At 49.2% G+C, this 22,414-nt stretch overlaps 1 protein-coding gene across 1 annotated transcript in view; it reads left to right on the top strand.

Annotated features, from left to right (window-relative positions):
• The window catches only part of LOC134404615 (shootin-1-like), a 35,830-nt gene extending 13,909 nt beyond the window's left edge, over positions 1-21,921 (top strand). The window contains exons 7-16 of the mRNA XM_063135385.1: positions 1,042-1,123; positions 3,354-3,448; positions 4,327-4,473; positions 7,810-7,963; positions 9,827-9,956; positions 13,679-13,728; positions 15,226-15,338; positions 16,985-17,044; positions 20,318-20,512; positions 21,094-21,921. Coding sequence (XP_062991455.1) covers positions 1,042-1,123; positions 3,354-3,448; positions 4,327-4,473; positions 7,810-7,963; positions 9,827-9,956; positions 13,679-13,728; positions 15,226-15,338; positions 16,985-17,044; positions 20,318-20,512; positions 21,094-21,234 — 1,167 coding nt within the window. The 3' untranslated portion in view covers positions 21,235-21,921. The remainder of the gene's footprint in view (positions 1-1,041; positions 1,124-3,353; positions 3,449-4,326; positions 4,474-7,809; positions 7,964-9,826; positions 9,957-13,678; positions 13,729-15,225; positions 15,339-16,984; positions 17,045-20,317; positions 20,513-21,093) is intronic.
• Positions 21,922-22,414: the final 493 nt, after the last annotated feature.

Raw genomic sequence — 22,414 nt, 5'->3', positions numbered from 1 at the left:
AGCCCTATGAAGAGAGACTGAAAGAACTGGGCATGTTTAGCCTGGAGAAGAGAAGATGGAGGGGAGACCTGAGAGCACTCTTCAAAGACTTGAAAGGTTGTCACACAGAGGAGGGCCAGGATCTCTTCTCGATCCTCCCAGAGTGCAGGACACGGAATAACGGGCTCAAGTTAAAGGAAGCCAGATTCCGGCTGGTCATCAGGAAAAACTTCCTGACTGTAAGAGTAGTACGACAGTGGAACCAGTTACCTAGGGAGGTTGTGGGCTCTCCCACACTAGAGGCCTTCAAGAGACAGCAGGACTACCATCTGTCAGGGATGCTTTAGGGTGGATTCCTGCATTGAGCAGGGGGTTGGACCCAATGGCCTCATAGGCCCCTTCCAACTCTGCTATTCTATGATTCTATGACTATGAAAGTAGTATATAAAAGGCAGGAGCCGCACTGCTGCTTTGCAGCGATACTGAAGTGCACTGACAACTGTTGGGGCCCATTGACACAGACCATGCACCGCTTTCTTAGTGCAATATCCTGCTTGGTGTAGATCACGCCGAAGTCAGGCTGGCCCATCACGTAGGCGCTAGAGCTTCTCACGTAGCCATGGGTGGGAAAGGTCCCATCCTCTCTGCCCGTGATCTCTGCCCGTCTTCCTAGCAGAGAGGGCCGTGCTGAGCTGGATGGATCAATGATGTAAGGCAACCTCTTTGCCTCATCGTTGCAAAGGCGAAAGAGAAAGGCATTTGTAATGCGAACAAGGGCATACTGGCCCTTCATATCGCGAAGCAACTGAAGCCAGGAGCACTTTAAGACTCGTTCAAAGTGCAGCCTGTGGCCCAGAAAGGGTTTTGGCTTGAATCTTTCCTCTGCCACGTCTCACTAGGCAAAACCACACCATTCCCACAGCCTCGACTTTCACCATCTGCCATTGAGGAGAAGAGCACTGCTGTTGTAATGATAATGTGTGCAAAGCCCTTTGCTCTGTCGATTCAAAATGTCACGATATTTATTGTACTCATTGGTGTTAAAACCTCCTTTGTGCAAAGCTAGAGGAGGAAAAATCCCAGAAGCAGACGCTGCAAGCTTCAGTGGAGCACAGCCAGAGGGCTTTGAAGAGGGTCAAGCAAGGTGAGTTGGGGAAGGGGTCACTGGAAGAGTCCCCGGTCAGTTACCATGTGTGCCACACGCCGGTTGGATAAGCCTGACCGTGCCTGCTTGCTTTGTCAACTTAAACACATATTTGATGGAGCGCAATATGGATCCGAGAGAAACAGAGATCAGGTCATGCCGGATGGAATCCAGGGCACTCACAAATGTGGAACACTCAAAGTCTGACGTTGACCCATCAGTCAACAACAACAAAAAAAGGAAAGTCTTCCAAAAAAGAAAGGGAAAGGAAAGGAACCTCTCGTGCAAGCACTGAGTCATTATTGACTCTTGGAGGGACATGCTGACGTTTTCTTGGCAGGCCTCATAGCGGAGTGGTTCGCCGTTGCCTTCCCCGGCCGTGATTACCTTTCCCCCAGCTAACTGGGTACTCATTTTACCGACCTCGGGAAGATGGAAGGCTGAGTTGACCCAAGCCGGCTGCCTGAAACCAGCTTCCACTGGGATCGAAAGGCCGTGGGGAGAGTTTCGGCTGCAGAAACTGCTGCTTTACTGCTCTGTGCCACATCAGGCTCTTATTCCAAAAAAGAAAAGCCTAGACTAAATAATAATAATAATAAAAATAATAATAATAATATATTTCTTATCCATCTCTCCATTTTGATCGAGGCGGGGAACAACATAAAATACATAAAACTGAATTAAGAACATAATATACATTGTTAAAACATCCTAAAAACATTCTAAAAACCTCCTAAAATTCCCCTGGATAGGCCTGCCAGAAGAGATCAGTCTTCATAGCTTCCTTAAATGCTAAAAGATTGTTAAGTTGACGAATCTCCTCCGGCAGGCCATTCCACAGTCTGGGAGCAGCCGAGGAGAAGGTCCTCTGGGTAATAGTTGTCAGCCTGATTTTGGCAGACTGAAGTAGATTCTTCCCAGAGGACCTGAGTGTGTGGGGCGGATTGTACTTGAGAAGGTGATCCCGCAGGTAGCCTGGACCCAAACCATGTAGGGTGACCAGGAAGGAAATGCCAGCTCAGGAAGGGAGGGGACTACACCTGCAGGGGCAGGTATCTCCAGAGTGGGGTGGGCAAGGAACCCACGAGTAGCCGTGAGAGCTAGATGGAAATGCCATGATCAGAGGCAGTCTGTCTCTCAAAGCCAGTTGCTGGAGGCAACCAACAGGGGAGGTCTGTTGCCCTGTTTGTAGGTTGCCCTGATGCATCTGGCTGCCCACTGTTGGAGACAGGAAACTGGGTTAAATGAATCCTTGTTCCAACGCAGCAGCGCTCATCTTCTACTATGGATGAGATGTGCAGGGAGAACGACAACGGAAATCAGACGGCTGAGCTTCTCAGAGCACCACTGGGGGTGGAACATATGATGGGAGCCTGGGCCAGCAAAAGCAGGATTTATCCAGCATCCTGTTCCCCACAGGGGTCAAGCAGATGCCCCACTGGGAAGCCCACAGGCAGAGAAATGTAATAAATGAGAATAAAAATAATACAAGGGCAATAGTCAGTGCCAGCTCCAGGGGGGGTTGGGGGTTGGGGAGGGAGGGCTTAGGCAGGACCCCTTCCATGGCCCCCTCCTTCACTGAGTCTTCCTCCTGACCACCTGTTCTTGCTCCTCATCTTCTTTTTCATCCTTGCTCCCCCTTCCTTGCTTGACAGGCAGGGAGCCCGGGAGCAAGGAGGCCGTGGCGTCTCCTGCTCCTCCTGCTCCTCCTCCTCCTCCTCCTCCCCGCCGCCACCATTGTCTGGGCCAGAGCGAGAGGCAGGTGAACGAGCAGGATGTAACAGGGGAAGAGAAGGAGCAGGTCCAGGGGACCCTTGCGAGTGGGCCTACCCACGGCACCAGCCCAGCCGCAGTCCCCTCCCACGCTTTGTCTGCAGGAACTGGTATTCATGGATACGCTGACTCTGATCCCGGTGGTAGCAGTACATCGCCATCACAAGCAGGAGGCACCGGTCGCCTGATCCTTCCCATAATTTCCTTCCAACCCCATCTCGATGGATGGCTGTGGCCTCATCTTGTAGCAGCTTGAGATTGCAATTGTGGGGGGAAGGACCAGCCAGTGAGCTTCCAGGGGACAGATTCCACCCACCAGAGGTGGGATAAAGCAAACGGGAGGGGGCTTTCCCACCCTGAGGGGATCTCAGCCTCTGGTTGCCATAGCGACACGTCCTTTCCTTCCCATCCCTCCTGTAATGCAGTTGATGGATGTCTTCTTTTGCAAACTCTCCAGTGTTCTGCCTGGTCACCGAGGAGTATGGAAAGGTGTCACAACAACTGGATCTGGAAGAGGAACTGAGAGAGCAAGCGGAGATCTTTGCCCACCAGGTATGAATTCAAGTAGATACACCCAACCCGACCCAACTCCTTCTCCCCCGCCGCCCCACACATACACAATTGGGTCTGGATGGACATGAGCAAAGGTACAACACTTCAGCCTCTAACAAGAAAGGAATTAAATAATACAGGCATGGGAGCAGGGAGGGGTATAGAAGAGTAGTGTTAGTCACCAGTGATGTCCCAGGCACTTGCCAATAGGGGCCTATCATCCCCCTGGGGCTACATTCTACACTGAGAAGAAGGCATGCTTCTTGGGGAAGAATCACATTTTCCAAACGCTAAAATTATGTCTGCTGAGCACTGGGAAAATATGATGGCCTCTCAATGGAAGCTCTTCGGAAAATACATAGGCTGGCCATGTGACCTCTTTATAGAGGACAGTCCTCTCTTTGAAAGGTTGCCAAGGACCATCCTCTATTTCAAAGGAGACCTCTATTTGAAGGGCTGTCTGGTCCAATTCCAGTATAAAGATAAAGACCAGTAAGAACATCAGGAAAAACTTCCTGACTATTAGAGCAGTACGGCAATGGAATCAGTGACCTAGGGAGGTTGTGGCCTCTCCCACCCTAGAGGCCTTCAAGAGGCAGTTGGACAACCATCTGTCAGGGATGCTTTAGGGTGGATTCCTGCATTGAGCAGGGGGTTGGACTCGATGGCCTTGTAGGCCCCTTCCAGCTCTGCTATTCTATGACCCACCACCTCCCCAAGCAACTGATTCCATTGTCGTACTGCTCTAATGTCCAGTCGGAATCCGGCTTCCTGTAACTTGGGCCCGTTATTCCGTGTCCTGCGCTCTGGGAGGATTTCTGCCACTGCAGCTCTTGCCCTAACCTCTGAGCTGCGCCCCCCCCCCCCCCACTTCACAGATGCTGCTGAAGCAGAAGGAGGCCAACCGGCAGAGTATGATCCTGATGCAAAACGTTGGGCCGGACGTCCAGCTTCTCCGAGCCCTGGATGAGGTGGCTAAGATGACCCGGGCCCTGGAAGAAGCCAAGCAGGAGCACCAGGCCACGGTGAGCCCCTGGACTGTCTTCCTTCCCGTGCATCTCAGCAGGGATGGACCTCGTGCCCTTTGGCAGAGTGGCGTTTGGGGTGAGCAGAGAGAGCCCACGCCGTCGCCTGGAACCAAACGGTGCTCTTTTGGGAAAAGAGGAGGAGGAGGAGCAGGGCGACAAGTGTCCGAAACGGATTGCAACGCTGCTTGGACTCAGGCTGAGGCAGTATCCTTCCAGGAGCCCCATGTTCAGGCATTCAGAGGTTTTTTGTTTCTGTGTCTACAAATGGGGCACCCAGGAAGACAGCTGTCTCCAACCTGGTGCTCTCCGGATGAACTGCAACTCCCATCATTCTCAGCCAACATGGCATTTGGTGCAGTCCTGAAGTCTGAAATGAGGGTGGGGGTCTCCTAATGCAAATAGCACCTTCAGAGGGGGGATTTCCTCAGGACCACAGGAAGGGAGGAAGAGGGTCCATTCTCTCTCTCCACACCTGCACTAACCCCACTAATTATCACCACCTATCTCATGCAATTTGCATTTTAAAACAACAACAATAATAATAACCACCCTGCAGGTTAGATGCAAAGAGGCATTTAACATCTTGACTAGTGTGGCCCTCAGCACCACTTCTTTGCCTTTCAGAGCTCCTGGCTGTGATCCTTGAGACCTCCAGGAGACCCACTGCCAGGGCCTTGGCTCAGTCCAAGGGAGCGCTTTCCATCTACTGCACTCACTGGGGCTTCATCCCAAGGGTATGCCCAGTACGGTAGACCACATGGCACCTGAGTGCTGCCACCTCACCTTGTCTCATGGCAGGGATGCCTCTAGGGACATCCCGGTGCAGCAGAGAGCTGCCGGATCAGAGCCAGGTGGTGTGTCTGTGCCAGCTCAGTGCCTCTGGGAAGGCCACCGGCAGGGTGTGAAGGCAAGCCCACCCCTGTCCTTAGTCCCTTGGCAGATGGGATTCAGAACTGCACAGCTTCTGAAGCTGGAGGCTTCAGCTAGCCTCCGTGACTAATAGCCAGGCTGGCGGCTCCAGTATCAGTGGGGTGGTGAATCCATAGAATCATAGAATCATAGAATAGCAGAGTTGGAAGGGGCCTACAAGGCCATCGAGTCCAACCCCCTGCTCAATACAGGAATCCAGCCTAAAGCATCCCTGACAGATGCTTGTCCAGCTGCCTCTTGAAGGCCTCTAGTGTGGGAGAGCCCACAACCTCCCTAGGGAACTGGTTCCATTGTCGTACTGCTCTAACAGTCAGGAAGTTTTTCCTGATGTCCAGCTGGAATCTGGCTTCCTTTAACTTGAGCCCGTTATTCCGTGCCCTGCACTTTGGGAGGATCGAGAAGAGATCCTGGCCCTCCTCTGTGTGACAACCTTTTAAGCCTTTGAAGAGTGCTCTCATGTCTCCCCTCAATCTTCTCTTCTCCAGGCTATAAATGCCCAGTTCTTTCAGTCTCTCCTCATAGGGCTTTGTTTCCAGACCTCTGATCATCCTGGTTGCCCTCCTCTGAACACGCTCCACCTTGTCTGCATCCTTCTTGAATTGTGGAGCCCAGAACTGGACGCAATACTCTAGATGAGGCCTAACCCGGGCCGAATAGAGAGGAACCAGGACCTCACGTGATTTCCACTCCAGGTTTCAATAAGAACCAGTCAGAACTTACCACCCCACTGGCACTGGAGCCACCAGGCTCTGCCATTAGAGCAGACCATCCTCCATCAATTTTTCTGATCCTCTTTTGAAGCCATCTAATAGCTTCATCCCACGTACCTGCTTCCCTCGGATTATCCCCGTAGCGCTAAGCTTTCACGGTTGTTGTTTTTGCTACCGGGCGACAGCGATCCTTTGCATACCAGGAAGTGAGTTTAAGGGGGGGAATGTAAAAAAATCATTAAAAAATCAACGGATGACCCAATTCAATTCAAATTTGATATGCTTAAAGCTCTCCCTAATATCTATTACTGTGCCAATTTTGGAGTCTTTATCTTTAAAGCTTACGCAGATGTAAGCATTTCTTTATAATCCTGCTCCTGCGCCCCAGCGGCAGCTCGGAAGATATGCTCAAAAAGTAGGGGCTAAATACGGTGAATCTTTTGGTTAAGAAGCACAAATAATTTATTTATTTATTTATTTATTTATTTATTTATTTATTACATTTCTATACCGCCCAATAGCCGGAGCTCTCTGGGCGGTTCACAAAAATTAAATCCATTCAAAGTATAAAACAACAGTATAAAACCATAATATAAAATACAATATAAAAGCTCAACCAGATAAAAACAGCAGCAATGCAAAATTACAAATTTAAAACCATGTTATTTAAAATTTACAGATTGTTAAAATGTTGGGAGAATAAAAAGGTCTTCACCTGGCGTCTAAAAGCATATAATGTAGGTGCCAAGCGAACCTCCTTAGGGAGCTCATTCCACAGCCGGGGTGCCACAGCAGAGAAGGCCCTCCTCCTGGTAGCCACCTGCCTCACTTCCTTTGGCAGGGGCTCACGGAGAAGGACCCCTGAGGATGACCTTAGGGTCCGGGCAGGTATATATGGGAGGAGGCGTTCCTTCAGATATATCCTTCAAATAAAGCAGGATGCGTGGGAGTACTTCACAATCAAAGCAGATTATAAGGTGGAAAACTTCTGAGTCCTTTGCATGCAATTCACTGTGATTGCACAGTATAACGCTGGTGTGATGAAGCTACAAGTCAGCAACAATTTATTTATTTATTTATTTATTACATTTATATACTGCCCCATAGCCAAAGCTCTCTGGGCGGTTTACAAAAGTTAAAAACAGTGAACATTAAAAAAGTATACCAAATTTAAAACCATCAAAAACATAAAACAACAGTATAAAACAACAGTATCCATTTTAAACAACAACAGTTCTGGGGTCCATTAAAAAACAAACAAACTTAGCCTATGTTGTTAAATGCTGTTAAATGCCTGGGAGAAGAGAAAGGTCTTGACCTGGTGCCGAAAAGATAACAATGTTGGCACCAGGTGAGCCTCGTCGGGGAGATCGTTCCATAATTGGGGGGGCCACCACTGAAAAGGCCCTCTCCCTTGTTACCGTCCTCCAAGCTATCACCACATCTCGTTGTAGTTGTGGAGAATTCTACATTGTGCAAAGGAAGACATTTTCTCATCTGTCCCGAATCGTCTCCCCACCATCTTATTGACCGGTGCCAAGTTCGGGTGGTACGATGAAGGAGAAAGAAAGCCCCTCTCCCCACCCCCAGATCTCTCTCTTTTCCATCTTTCCCACATTCTCTCGTGTTCCAAGGGGAGGGATTTTCCCTGTGGCTACAAGAGTCCAGCTCAGGTCCCCCTTTGGCTCTCCAGGTGAAGGATCTGGAGGCCCAGTTACGGGAACGGCCACAACCGGAAGAACTGCACACGCTCCAGACTGCCCTGGCCATGGCGGAAGAAGAGAAAGAACACCTGGGAAAGCAACTGCTCCAAATGGAGGAAAGAAACGCAGCGCTGGAAGAGAGAGGTGCGACATTTCCGCCATGCTTGCCCGATTCGTCCATTTGGACCTTTAAGGCAGGGTGCAAGACCCGAGACCCGAGGGCCAATACCCAGAGGGCCCTGCGCAGGGACCAAGCCCTTGTGCAAATATGCACGATTTATGCTGGGTTGCAGAACCCGGCTTTTCTTGGTGCAGAATTCGGATTGCCGGAGCACGGAATATTCTTGTTGTCTGTTTTTTAAAGGGTTGTTGAGGGGGCGGGGAGGATCCCACACCCGATAACAGGCGTGCATTCTAGCCAGTCAGATGTCAGTTCTGCCTCTCCCTTGAAGCTATGTTCCAGGAGGGAGCTGTCCACAGGGTTGATTCTGGTTTTTTAATGTGCTGCGTGAATATTCGTCCATCCGTCCCTTCATTCATCGCCTTCTTGGCTTTGATTTATTTATTTATTTATTTAGTTAGTTAGTTATTACATTTCTATACCGCCCAATAGCCGGAGCTCTCTGAGCAGTTCACAAAAATTAAAACCATCCAAAGTATAAAACAACAGTATAAAACCATAATATAAAATACAATATAAAAGCTCAAACCAGATAAAAACAGCAGCAATACAAAATTACAAATTTAAAATACCAAATTAAAATTTATTTACCCTATTTCTTCGATTCTAAGACACACTTTTTTCCCCATATAAACATCTCTAAAAATGGGGTGCGTCTTAGAATCATGCGTGTGTCTTAGGGTTGTTTTCTTTCTGTTGGTGGTACTGAAATTAGTCTTACAATCGGAAAAAAAATGCGGTATAGACTGTTAAAATGCTGGGAGGATAAAAAGGTCTTCACCTGGCGTCTAAAAGCATATAATGTAGGTGCCAAGCGAACCTCCTTAGGGAGCTCATTCCACAGCCGGGGTGCCACAGCAGGGAAGGCCCTCCTCCTGGTAGCCACCTGCCTCACTTCCTTTGGCAGGGGCTCGCGGAGAAGGACCCCTGAGGATGACCTTAGGGTCCGTGCAGGTACATATGGGAGGAGGCGTTCCTTCAGATAACCTGGCCCCAAGCCGTTTAGGGCTTTAAATGTTAATACCAGCACTTTGAATCGGGCCCGGACCTGGACTGGCAGCCCATGAAGCTGGAAAAGGACTGGCGTAATGTGGTCCCTGTTAGTAACCGTGCGGCCCTGTTTTGTACCAGTTGAAGTTTCCAGACCGTTTTCAAAGGCAGCCCCACGTATAACGCATTGCAGTAATCCAAACGAGAGGTTATCAGAGCATGGATAACTGTAGCTAGGCTATCTCTGTCCAAATAAGAGCGTAGTTGGTATATCAACCTAAGCTGATAAAAGGTGCTCTTTGCCACTGAGTTCACCTGTGTGTCAAGTGACAGTTCTGGATCCAAGAGCACCCCCAAACTATGGACCCGATCCTTTAGGGAGAGTGCAACCCCATCCAGGGCAGGGCAAACATCACCTCGCCGGACAGATGAACCACCCGCTAACAGTACCTCCGTCTTGTCTGGATTGAGTCTCAGTTTATTAGCCCTCATCCAGTCCATTACCGTGCCCAGGCACTGGTTCAGAACAGCCACTGCCTCACCTGGGTTTGATGAAAAGGAAAGGTAGAAACTTTTTTAAAAGCACAAGGCTGCCACAGGGACAGGGCGTCTTCATAACATCCCAGACGACAGACGATCCACACCAGGCGCAGCTGAGCCCTGCCGTAAAACTGTTCCGTGTGCCTTCACCCCGGCTGTCTGGATACCTGGCCAGCCGTTTCTTGCTGACAACCACCGAGTGCCCCGCGCCAGCTTTCTGTCTGTTCTAATCCTGTAAGAACAAAATTGCCCCGGCCTGCCCGTTGGTTCCTGAGACTCTGCCATTCTCATTACAGTGAAAGCCCTGGAAGAGAAGCCAAAGGTGACTGCAGGCCCTCCACCTCCTGGAGAATGCCTCTCGGCTCCCCCACCACCACCGCCCCCTCCTCCTCCTCCTCCTCCTCCAACCTGCTCTATGCCTCCAGAGTAAGTGTCACACGTCATAAGGGCTACATGATGCAGACTTTTAAGATCACGGAATTCCAGGATGCCTGAAAGGTCCCTGTTTATGAGATTACAATCTATTCCTCAAAGGCTTTGGTGCATATCATAGAATCATAGAATAGTAGAGTTAGAAGGGGCCTACAAGGCCATCGAGTCCAACCCCCTGCTCAATGCAGGAATCCACCCAAAAGCATCCCTGACAGGTGGTTGTCCAGCTGCCTCTTGAAGGTCTCTAGTGTGGGAGAGCCCACCACCTCCCTAGGTAACTGGTTCCATTGTCGTACTGCTCTAACAGTCAGGAAGTTTTTCCTGATGTCCAGCTGGAATCTGGCTTCCTTTAACTTGAGCCTGTTATTCCGTGTCTGGGAGGATCGAGAAGAGATCCTGGCCCTCTTCTGTGTGACAACCTTTTAAGTCTTTGAAGAGTGCTATCATGTCTCCTCTCCATCTTCTCTTCTCCAGGCTAAACATGCCCAGTTCTTTCAGTCTCTCTTGATAGGGCTTTGTTTCCAGACTCCTGATCATCCTGGTTGCCCTCCTCTGAACCCGCTCCAGCTTGTCTATGTCCTTCTTGAATTGTGGAGCCCAGAACTGGACACAATACTCTAGATGAGGCCTAATCAGGGCCGAATAGAGAGGAACCAGTACCTCACATGATTTGGAAATGACATCTGTGAGTGTGGGTGTTTTGTCCAAGCAAATCTTCAGGGCCCAAACCCTTTAGGGCTCTAGAAGCACTCTTCAAATACTTAAAATGTTTTCACACAGAGGAGGGCCAGGATCTCTTCTCGATCCTCCCAAAGTGCAGGACATGGAATAACGGGCTCAAGTTACAGGAAGCCAGATTCCGGCTGGACATCAGGAAAAACTTCCTGACTGTTAGAGCAGTACGACAATGGAACCAGTTTCCTAGGGAGGTTGTGGGCTCTCCCACACTAGAGGCCTTCAAGAGGCAGCTGGACAACCCTCTGTCAGGGATGCTTTAGAGTGGATTCCTGCATTGATCAGGGGGTTGGACTCGATGGCCTTGAAGGCCCCTTCCAACTCTGCTATTCTATGATTCTATGATTCTATGGATTCACCACCCCACTGATACTGGAGCCGCCAGCCTGGCTATTAGTCACGGAGGCTAGCTGAAACCTCCAGCTTCAGAGGCTGTGCAGTTCTGAATCCCATCTGCCAAGGGACTAAGGACAGGGGTGGGCTTGCCGTCACGCCCTGCTGGTGGCCTTCCCGGAGGCACTGAGCTGGCACAGACACACTACCTGGCTCTGATCCGGCAGCTCTCTGCTGCACCGGGATGTCCCTAGAGGCATCCCTGCCATGAGACAAGGTGAGGTGGCAGCACTCAGGTGCCATGTGGTCTACCGTACTGGGCATACCCTTGGGATGAAGCCCCAGTGAGTGCAGTAGATGGAAAGCGCTCCCTTGGACTGAGCCAAGGCCCTGGCAGTGGGTCTCCTGGAGGTCTCAAGGATCACAGCCAGGAGCTCTGAAAGGCAAAGAAGTGGTGCTGAGGGCCACACTAGTCAATGCCTCTTTGCATCTAACCTGCAGGGTGGTTATTACTATTGTTGTTGTGTTAAAATGCAAATTGCATGAGATAGATGGTTATAATTAATGGGGTTAGTGCAGGTGTGGAGAGTTCCTGACTGTGAGAGCAGTACAACAATGGAACCCATGACCTAGGGAGGTCGTGGTCTCTCCCACACTAGAAGCAGCTGGACAGCCATCTGTCGGGGATGCTTTAAGGTGGATTCCTGCAATGAGCAGGGGTTGGACTCGATGGCCTTTTAGGCCCCTTCCAACTCTACTATTCTATGATTCTATTATAAGTCATCAGCAGCACTTAAAATTGTGCCCAGGAATGACTTGGAAGTTAGTACAGTGGTCATAAATGGGTGTAAAGTGTTCCCAAGGGCAGCATCATTCTGCCACATCCTGGCAGTCCCAGGTAGAGCACACCAAAGCCGTTGCCTGTGCACTGGCCCTTACTCCTCCAATCCGATGTGGTATAGCCCACCAAGAGCTGTACCACATGGATTTGAAGAACAGTGCTGCTCGACTCATAAGGAGAAGAGGGACACAATCCAAGAGGCATGCGTGAGGGAGGGGCGTGCGCACATCATGTCTTGTTTGTAGAAGGAGCCAAGTCCAGTCTCTGGCATCTGTAGTTTAAAAAAAGGGTCAGGGGACAGGGTCGAGCCCATCCCAGGGAGCTGGTGCCAGTCAAGAGCAGACGGCGCTGGGTGCGACGGACAAGACCTCTCACCTGGCCCAAGGCGGCTTCCTATGTTCTGCGTTTCCGTGGGAGAGTTTAGTGGCGCCATCTTGAACAAGGAAGGTCTGAGAAAAACATGTTGCACCATCAGAGGAGGGAAGGCAAACTGCTGCAGGGAACCAGCCACGTGCCACGTGGAGAAAAGCTGGGCCCCTTCTTCCCTGGCCAATGACATTTTATTTTAAGTCAAAATAAAGGTAGCAGGATAAAGGCAACAAAAAGAAGAACATAACATAGTAATAAATCAAGATTTATTGATTTATTACTGACTGTTAGAGCAGTGCGACGGTGGAATCAGTTACCTAGGGAGGTTGTGGGCTCTCCCACACTAGACGCCTTCAAGAGGCAGCTGGACGAGCATCTGCCGGGGATGCTTTAGGGTGGATTCCTGCATTGAGCAGGGGGTTGGACTCGATGGCCTTGTAGGCCCCTTCCAACTCTGCTATTCTATGATTCTATGATTCTAAGATCACTAAAGGAACAAAGGAATTCACGAGTTATAATTCTAAAAAAGGATGTGCTTATTTATTTATTTATTATTTATTTATTTATTTCATTTTTATACCGCCCAATAGCCGAAGCTCTCTGGGCGGTTATGGAACATCTGCAGGAAAATGGCCTAAATAGGAGCCCAATACCTAAGGAAAGAGTAAAAATACAACGTTTTACGGCACATAAAAGGAGCGTGGGGCCAGTGTATGTTATATTGTGTGTATGTACTTATTAGTTAGAAAAATATAGGCAACCATACTTGGTTGGGATTTGATCAAAAGTTTGAAGAGCTTCAGCATAAGAAATAAATGGAAACCACGGTGCTATCATATGGGGGTTTGGACTCGATGGCCTTATAGGCCCCTTCCAACTCTACTGTTCTATGATTCTATGATATATTTCTTCAAGTAATATTCCCTGCTTGCTGTACTTCCAGACTAAGTTTATATGTAATCTCCCAGATTTATCAACCCACTGCTCTTTAGCTGGTTGCTTTAGAGACTTTCATCTACTCACTGTACATGACTTTGCAGCTATATACAATTGCTTAAGAAGGTCTTCATGTAGGAATCCAGAGTCTTTATGAGCCTCATGTGGCGCAGAGCAGTAAAGCAGTAGTTTCTGCAGCTGAAACGCTCCCCACGGCCTGAGTTCAATCCCAGCGGAAGATGGTTTCAGGCAGCTGGCTCGGATCGACTCAGCCTTCCATCCTCCCGAGGTCGGTAAAATGAGTCCCCAGTTAGCTGGGGGAAAGGTAATAACAGTCAGGGAAGGCAACGGCAAACCACCCCGCTATAAGGCCTGCCAAGAAAACGTCAGTGAAAGCTGGCGCCCCTCCAAGAGTCAGTAATGACTCAGTGCTTGCACGAGAGGTTCCTTTCCTTTCCAGAGTCCTTAGATTCAAAACCTTTGATGTGATCTAATTCCGCAGCCCCCTGATGGCCATCCGACAGCGGAAGGGAGCGCGGCAAGTGAAATGCGGTAAGTGGACGAAGGAGGGAGGTTCTGTGCTGCCACCCAGGTGCAGAATTTATCCGCTGCACCTAGTTCAGGCCTAAGACTAAGGCCACAGCTAGACCTAAGGTTTATCCTGGGACCATCCAGGGTTCGCCCATGCCTGAGCACTGGATCCCCTGTGTGTCACCTAGATAAACAGGTTTGACCCCTGGACGATCCAGGGATAAACCTTAGGACTAGCTATGGCCTAAGTTCCAAATGGTGAGGGTTGGTCTTTGGAGGTCCAGATGAGCTATTCATGTATCTGTGGCAGCTTCTGGGCATTGCGCAAGTGGCCCGTCCATCCCCTCTTCTCCCCATCAGGAACTCTGACATCATGTATAGCAGCTCTCCCCAACCTGGTGTTTTCCAGATGTGTTGGACTGCAATATCCATCCTTCTTCCCAGAGAGCTTTGGCTATGGGATAGCATAGAAATGTGATAAATAAATAAGGCATGGTGTGGAGAAGGTGCACTGAGAAATGTTTCTCTCCCTTCTTCTCTCATTATATTAGAATTTGGGGTCATCCCACGGCAGGGGCCATAGTTCAGTGGCAAGAAGGTCCCAGGTTCAATCTCTGGCATCTCCAAGTAGGGCAGCAAAAACTCCGGCCTGAAACCCTGGAGAGCCAAATGCTGCCCACCAGAGTCAACAGTACTGGGCTAGAGGGACCCATAGTCTGACTCAGTATAAGGGCACCTTCTTATGTTCCTGTGAAACAGACTGATGGCAGATTCAGGACAGACCAAATGAAGCGCTGCTTCACACAGCGCACCATAAACGTGCGGAATTCTGTGCCAAAAGATGTGCCAAGGGCTGAGACGAATTCGTGGAAAGGGGCTCTTCTCAGTGACTGCTGTGCGCTGTGGCCATATAAAACCTCCATGTTCAAAGGCAGGAATCCAGTCCTTCATACCCTGCTTGGGTGTGGGCCTCCCATGGGGGCATCTGACCGGCCACTGTGGGAATTGGTACGGGGTTGAATCCGCGTTCGTGGATGTTTTAAGGATAGTTGTGTTCTTAAGCTGTTTGTTTCGGGTTTCTTTGGGGATCCTGTTAGCCAGAAAGGTAATGTACAGCGATCTTAATCAATTAAATTGTCGTCGTCGTCGTCATCAGGAGGTTGTGCTTTGGTCTGATCCAGCAGAGCTTTTCCTACATTCTGGATAGCAGAATGGAATTTGGTGTGTGTTCCTGTTCAGGATACAATTCTATGTTTCAAGTTCAAACATCTGCTGCCTTATTTTCAAGGGACCTGGGAAGAAGCAGAATGCAATTATGGCGCAACCTCTGGACTGAGGTCTCTCAAACGTTGTGACTGATTAGCAAGCTGTGTGTCGTTAATATCCATGCGTCCGAAACACCCAGAACTGAACCGTTCCATAAATTGCCACATTACCACCACTGTGCCGAAGAATTCTATTTCAGAGGCACTGAAAGAGAGTGCAGAAACGAGCTATTTTCCCATTCCTTGTGGGCAGGTGACACCAGAACTGACGATACGAAAGCCAAAGCGGTGGAAGAAATGATAGCCCGGATCAAAAGCGGGGTGGTGCTGCGTCCAGCAAGGCGGGGTGATGGGACCTTCTCTAAAGTAAGTGGGGAGCAGGGAGCAAAGGGATCAGTGAAGCACTGGCCCTGGTTGGGGGTGGGGAGACATCCCAATAAACTGAAGCCGAATCCTGATAAGACAGAAGCTCCGTGGGTTGGTGGTTCCCAAGTCCAGGATTGGATAAGCAACCTGTCCTGGAGAAGGTGGCGCTCCCTCTGAAGGAGCAGGTAAGTAGCTTGGGAGTACTCCTAGACCCATCATTGTCACTGGAGGCCCAGGTGGACTCTGTGGCACGGAGTGCTTAGGGTCAGCTTCGGCTGATCTGCCAGCTACGGCCTTTCCTGGACAGGGACAACCTAGCCACAGTAGTGCATGCACTGGTAACTTCCCGATTAGACTACTGCAATGCACGCTACGTGGGGCTGCCCTTTAAGACGACGCAGAAGTCGCAGCTAGTGCAAAATGCAGCATCTAGACTGCTGGCGGGTACATCTTACAGAGACCACTTAACACCGGTCTTAAAGGAGCTGCACTGGCTGCCTATACGCTTCCGGTCGGAATTCAAGGTGTTGGTAATGACGTTAAAGCCCTAAACGGTTTAGGACCTCGATACTTGAGGGAGCGCCTCTCCTTATATATGTCTGCCCGAGACCTCAGATCTGTTGGAGGAGCCCTTCTCCGCATCCCATCAATGCAACGTATACACTATGCTGGGACAAGGGAGAGGGCCTTCTCTGTGGTGGCACCCCGACTGTGGAACGCCCTCCCCTTGGAGGCCCGACTGGCGCCAACATTGACTGCATTTCGACGCCAAGTAAAAACATGGCTTTTTAACAAAGCCTTTGAAGGTTAAACTCACTGGCACATTGTTTTAACTGTTTTAACTGCTTTTACTGCTTTTAAATTATATATTGTTTTAACTTGGATCATGGTTTAATTTGTTTTTAACTGTGCATATTTATTGTTTTATACTGTATGTTTTTATCTGTATGCCGCCCTGAGATCTTAATGATTTAGGGTGGGATATAAATGTTTTAAATAAATAAATAAGTTGGAGAATCAGAACAAGGAGGGTGGCAATAATGATAATGCTACTGTTCAAAATTATATTAAAGTTGCTTAGAGCCATTTTCCCCGACCTGGTGCCCTCCAGGTGTCTTGGACTTGATGTCCCATCATCCCCAACCAGGGTGACAATGGTGGGAATTGCAGTGCCACATATCTGGAGGGCACCAGGTTGGGGAAGGCTGGTTTAGAGCAGGGAGTGTTGTTGAACCTCTTCCATACCAAAAGCGAAACTCAATTTTGGAGACGCTCTTGGGAGGCCACGATCCAACAGTGAGTGGGGCCAGCAGCAAAATGGGGAGATGCCAAAGACGAAAGGGCTGGGGCGGAAATTCAGAAAAACTGTCGGCGATTTGTAGCTCAAACTCTTACTGCTAGTCGTTAAGCCTTAGGACAGAGGAGCGTTGCAGTCCCTTAAATTGGGGCGGGGGTCTTGCAAACATTCGGCAGCCAGGGGAAAGGGGAAGGGGCCGTGACTCTCTAGGGAATTCCAGAGGACTGGATTGGGACCTCAGCAGGTTCAGATTTGGTCCGTGGGGCCCAAAATTATGCACCCCTGGTTTCGCGGAAGGGACAGGGGTTGAGTGCAGCCTAACGGGATTTTCCATCCATCTCTTCTCAAGCTGCCGTCCGCCGTGGTGAGTAAGCGCAGAAGTGCCACGATGGAGCTTCAGGGCCTCCTGGTAAGAATCGTCTCAGTGTGCAACAGCAGGTGCATTACATCCTGGGCCTTCCTCCTGGGGTATTAGGGCATGCCTTTGCGACCACCAAGACCAGCTAGCCGACCAGGTCCTAGCCTTCCGTTGCACGGCAGGGCGTACTGGGAGAGGTGGTGAATTGCAGCTTTGCCCCTTCGGCTGCGATGTGACCAAACAACCCTCCCCGTCTCCCCGTCTTCCTCGGCTGCTTGTCTGAAATCCATCACCGGTTTTCAGAGAGAAAATTCTGACAATGTCAGCGAGAGCAGTACAACTGTAAAAAGGCAGATGTTTGGGGGCCCTTTGAGCTGATGGGGGTTATCGGAGAATGTATGGTTTGGGAAGCCTTAACTAAAACACTTTTTAAAATTGTTTTAGTTAATTATGCATCTGCCTTTTCACCAATCAAGGCTTTTATGGTGCAATCAAACTGGAAGTTCATGGAAACGTACAGAGAGGAGGGCTCAAGTTAAAGGAAGCCAGATTCCAGCTGGACATCAGGAAAAACTTCCTGACTGTTAGAGCAGTACGACAATGGAACCAGTTACCTAGGGAGGTTGTGGGCTCTCCCACACTAGAGGCCTTCAAGAGGCAGCTGGACAACCCTCTGTCAGGGATGCTTTAGGGTGGATTCCTACATTGAGCAGGGGGTTGGACTCGATGGCCATAGAGGCCCCTTCCCAACTCTGCTATTCTATGATCTGTAGCCCTTCTATGTTTTCCTATTGCTTCTTCTCACTTGTTACTTACTAGAAAACAATCTGTTAAGGGAAAAAATAGACAGAATAGTGCACAATACCTTTGGAGTGTTAGCACTAGTTAGCACCTCCATCTGGAAGTACCCCAAATCATTTATTTATTTATTTTATTACATTTATATACCGCCCCCCAGCCGAAGCTCTCTGGGCGGTTTACAACAATTAAAAATAGTAGACATTAAAAGTATACAAAAAAATTAAAAAACATAAAAACAGTATAAAAACAACAACAACATGGTTGAATGCGCGTATTTTCCACAACTCAACAGAAGTAACCTTCTGAAATATTTAGAGCAACTGGAGAGAACTTACATTCATCAACGAAACAACCAGTCCTGTTCAAAGGAAAAGCCATCTAGAAAATGAAAAATAATAGTTCACACACCAGGAGCAAAATTGTTCTCCCCAAAGCGTGCTTTTAACTCCCACCGCGCTAATTAAAACTGGTTTCCACTGACTAATTGTGCGTTGTTGTTTTTGTTCATCTGTTAAGCCATTTAAACACTGAGGGCTTGATATTTTCAAAGCCCTAATTCACGCATGTAATTTGGGTGCTTCCAGACGGAAGGGTCCTGGAGACCTAAGAGTCCAAAGACATTTTGCGGCTCCCCCATCTTTGTTCCTTAACGGATTTTCTGAGCTACTTGGTCGCTGCAGCATCAAGGGATGACTTGTGCGTGTGAGTGGGCCTTTCCGGATCCAAGACCATATTCCGGACGTTGGCCCTTCCTGAAGTCAGTTCACGCTTTCAGCTGACAGGTGTCAAGTGCAGAGAAACCAAGTGATGCAATAGGTTTATTTGTTTATTTATTTATTTATTACATTTTTATACCGCCCAATAGCCGAAGCTCTCTGGGCGGTTCACAAAAATTAAAACCATAATAAAACAACCAACAGGTTAAAAGCACAAATACAAAATACAGTATAAAAAGCACAACCAGGATAAAACCACGCAGCAAAATTGATATAAGATTAAAATACAGAGTTAAAACAGTAAAATTTAAATTTAAGTTAAAATTAAGTGTTAAAATACTGAGTGAATAAAAAGGTCTTCAGCTGGCGACGAAAGGAGTACAGTGTAGGCGCCAGGTGGACCTTATTCATGGGGCTGGCTTGCCAAGGCCGGGGATGCAGCCTTTCCCTTGCGTACCCCTGCGCTACGGCTTGGCTTGTCCACGTAAGATATTTTGGAGGTGTTTCTGCAATGCGCCTCCTCTTGGCACATCCCCCCTGAAGCCCTAATAGCGAATGGGGAGGTTGCTCCAGCACAGATGATCCTGCCTTTGGGCAAAGGACTTAAGACTCGCTGCCATCCTAGAATCATAGAATAGCAGAGTTGGAAGGGGCCTACAAGGCCATCTAGTCCAACCCCCTGCTCAATGCAGGAATCCACCCTAAAGCATCCCTGACAGATGGTTGTCCAGCTGCCTCTTGAAGGCCTCTAGTGTGGGAGAGCCCACAACCTCCCTAGGTAACTGATTCCTTTGTCATACTGCTGTAGCAGTCAGGAAGCTTTTCCTGATGTCCAGCGGGAATCTGGCTTCCTGTAACTTGAGCCCGTTATTCCGTGTCCTGCACTCTGGGAGGATCAAGAAGAACTCCTGGCCCTCCTCTGTGTGACAACCTTTTAAGTATTTGAAGAGTGCTATCATGTCTCCCTTCAATCTTCTCTTCTCCAGGATAAACATGCCCAGTTCTCTCGGTCTCTCTTCATAGGGCTTTGTTTCGAGACCCCTGATCATCCAGGTTGCCCTCCTCTGAACACGCTCCAGCTTGTCTGCGTCCTTTTTGAATTGTGAAGCCCAGAACTGGACGCAATACTCTAGATGAGGCCTAACCAGGGCCGAATAGAGAGGAACCAATACCTCAAGTGATTTGGAAGCTATACTTCTATTAATGCAGCCCAAAATAGCATTGGCCTTTCTTGCAGCCATATCGCACTGTTGGCTCCTATTCAGCTTGCGATCTACAACAATTCCAAGATCATTCTCGTTTGTAGTATTGCTGAGCCAAGTATCCCCCATCTTGTAACTGTGCATTTGGTTTCTATTCCCTAAATGTAGAACTTGGCATTTATCCCTATTAAATTTCATTCTGTTGTTTTCAGCCCAGCACTCCAGCCTATCAAGATCACTTTGAAGTTTGTTTCTGTCTTCCAGGGTATTAGCTATCCCACCCAATTTTGTGTCATCTGCAAATTTGATCAGCGTTCCCTGCACCTCCTCATCCAAATCATTAATAAAAATGTTGAAGAGCACTGGGCCCAGGACTGAGCCCTGCGGCACCCCACTCGTTGCCCCTCCCCAGTTTGAGAAGGTCCCGTTGATAAGTACTCTTTGAGTCCGATTCTGTAGCCAACTGTGAATCCACCTAATAGCTGTTCCATCTAGCCCACTTTTAGCTAGTTTGCTAATCAGAATATCATGGGGCACTTTGTCGAAAGCTTTGCTGAAGTCAAGATATATCCTGCTTCGTTCCATTCCAACTCTCTCCTGCCTAGAGCACTATGAAGAGGCCTGTCAGGAAATCAGTCCGGCGCAAAGGCAGCCAGAAGAAGCTCGCAGACAATCAGCTGGAGTCGATATTGCAGAGACGTCGGCGGATGGTCGACTGCCCAGCTGGGACTCGACCCTTGCAAAAGCAACCCGCCACAGCGACAGCAAAGAACCCGCCCATTGAAGCTGGAGCGGCCGAAGTGGGGCGAATCCCCTCTGCCCCAGAGGCAGAGCTGCTGGGGAACCCTTGTGCCAGCAGGCAGAACGCCATGGATCCCAGCAAAGGTCCACCAGGTAGGACGGTGATCGTGGACGCTGTGCTAATCCTCCAGCTGTCCCTCTTTCCCAGAGATGGCCCTCTGCACATTCTGCAGCTGAACAGCCATATAATCAGACATATCGAGCCTGGGAGCCTCCGGATGTGTTGGGGGATTATGGTCGTTGTAATCCAACATCCCAAGGTCCCCGAGTTGGGGAAGCGTAGTCATAGATTGCCATAGGCCAAGACGGGTCCATGTAGAACGGTTAGTCAACCCCCCTGCTCGGTGCAGGAAATCCAGACTAGGGCATCGTCGTGGGAGGCTGTCCTACTGTCACGCAGATGCCCTGCAGTACACAGCCTGCCACTGGACACACTGCAGCAGCGGAGGTAGATTTCAAACAAAGTCACCTAGGGCGACTCGGCTCACTTCGTAGCCAAGCAGGGATGTGGACCTGCATCAGCTCTGCTTGCCACTAGAGGTCACGTAACTTCTGCGTGTGTGTCCCTTTGTTTCCTAAGGCGACTCGGACAGGCCTGCAGCTGAGGCCCCGCTACGTTCGCAGGAGAAGGACTGGACTGCAGTTTGTTCCAAGAAGAGAGCAGCGTTTCTTCAGGCTAGCAGGAGGATCGCTCCCACACCAGGGGCCTACACTGATGTAGAGGGGAGCAGCCTGAGAGTTCTCCCATCTCCAAGAGCCACTTGGGAAGGCACAGGGGTGAAGACAAGCACAATATTAAAACAGAGCTCAGACCCAATTCTTCCCCTCTCCAAACCTGAATTCCCCGTGGCTTCACAAGGTGTGCATGCCAGCGAATCGGAGGCTGGCTCCCACTCATTTTACTAGGGCTGGCACAAGAGAACTTGCTCCTGGATCATGCCCCTGGGTGTGGGGTGATCAGCTCCTTTCTTGACAGGCACATCCACATGATTTTTTGTATCATGTGGAACTGCCTTTTGTGATGCAAAAAGTCTGTGACTATCAGTTAAGGGGGGGGGCACACTTGGGTGTCCTGGCTGTGCAAGGGCAGGGTGTCAGGAAAAACAGATGCACAACAGATTTATTTGAGGGCTGTTGTGAAACCCCCATTAGTGTGGTTACAGAAACTGTGTCAATTACATGAAATCCCAGTTCTGATATTGCGCTAGACTGTTAACCAGGAAGCATTTAAATGTGATGTCCTGATGTGGTTGATATTTAATAGAATCATAGATTAGTAGAGTTGGAAGGGGCCTATAAGGCCATCGTGTCCAAACCCCTGCTCGATGCAGGAATCCACCCTAAAGCATCCCTGACAGAGGGTTGTCCAGCTACCTCTTGAATGCCTCCAGTGTTGGAGAGCCCACCACCTCCCTGGGTAACTGATTCCATTGTCGCACTGCTCTAACAATCAGGAAGTTTTTCCTGATGTCCAGCCGGAATCTGGCTTCCTTTAACTTGAGCCCGTTATTCTGTGTCCTGCACTCTGGGAGGATCGAGAAGAGATCCTTGCCCTCCTCTGTGTGATAACCTTTCTAGTATTTGAAGAGTACTATCAGGTCTCCCCTCAATCTCCTCTTCTCCGGGCTAAACATGCCCAGTTCTTTCAGTCTCTCTTCATAGGGCTTTGTTTCCAGACCCCTGATCATCCTGGTTGCCCTCCTCTGAACACGCTATAAACCAGTTACTAGCGGGGAAAATAATTTATTATCTGAAGAATCAGCAATTGTAGTCTGAATTTTTAAGAAACGTACAGCAGTTATTTAGCACTCTACATTGGATTGCTCATGTCAAAGCCCAGAGAAATAAACCAATTAATAAACCTTTTTCTTAGTATGTTCACACTTCTTTGCTGTATTATT

This window comes from Elgaria multicarinata, chromosome 10 (assembly GCF_023053635.1).
Source record: "Elgaria multicarinata webbii isolate HBS135686 ecotype San Diego chromosome 10, rElgMul1.1.pri, whole genome shotgun sequence".
Taxonomy (NCBI): domain Eukaryota; kingdom Metazoa; phylum Chordata; class Lepidosauria; order Squamata; family Anguidae; genus Elgaria; species Elgaria multicarinata.
This window is presented reverse-complemented; position numbering and strand designations above follow the sequence as displayed.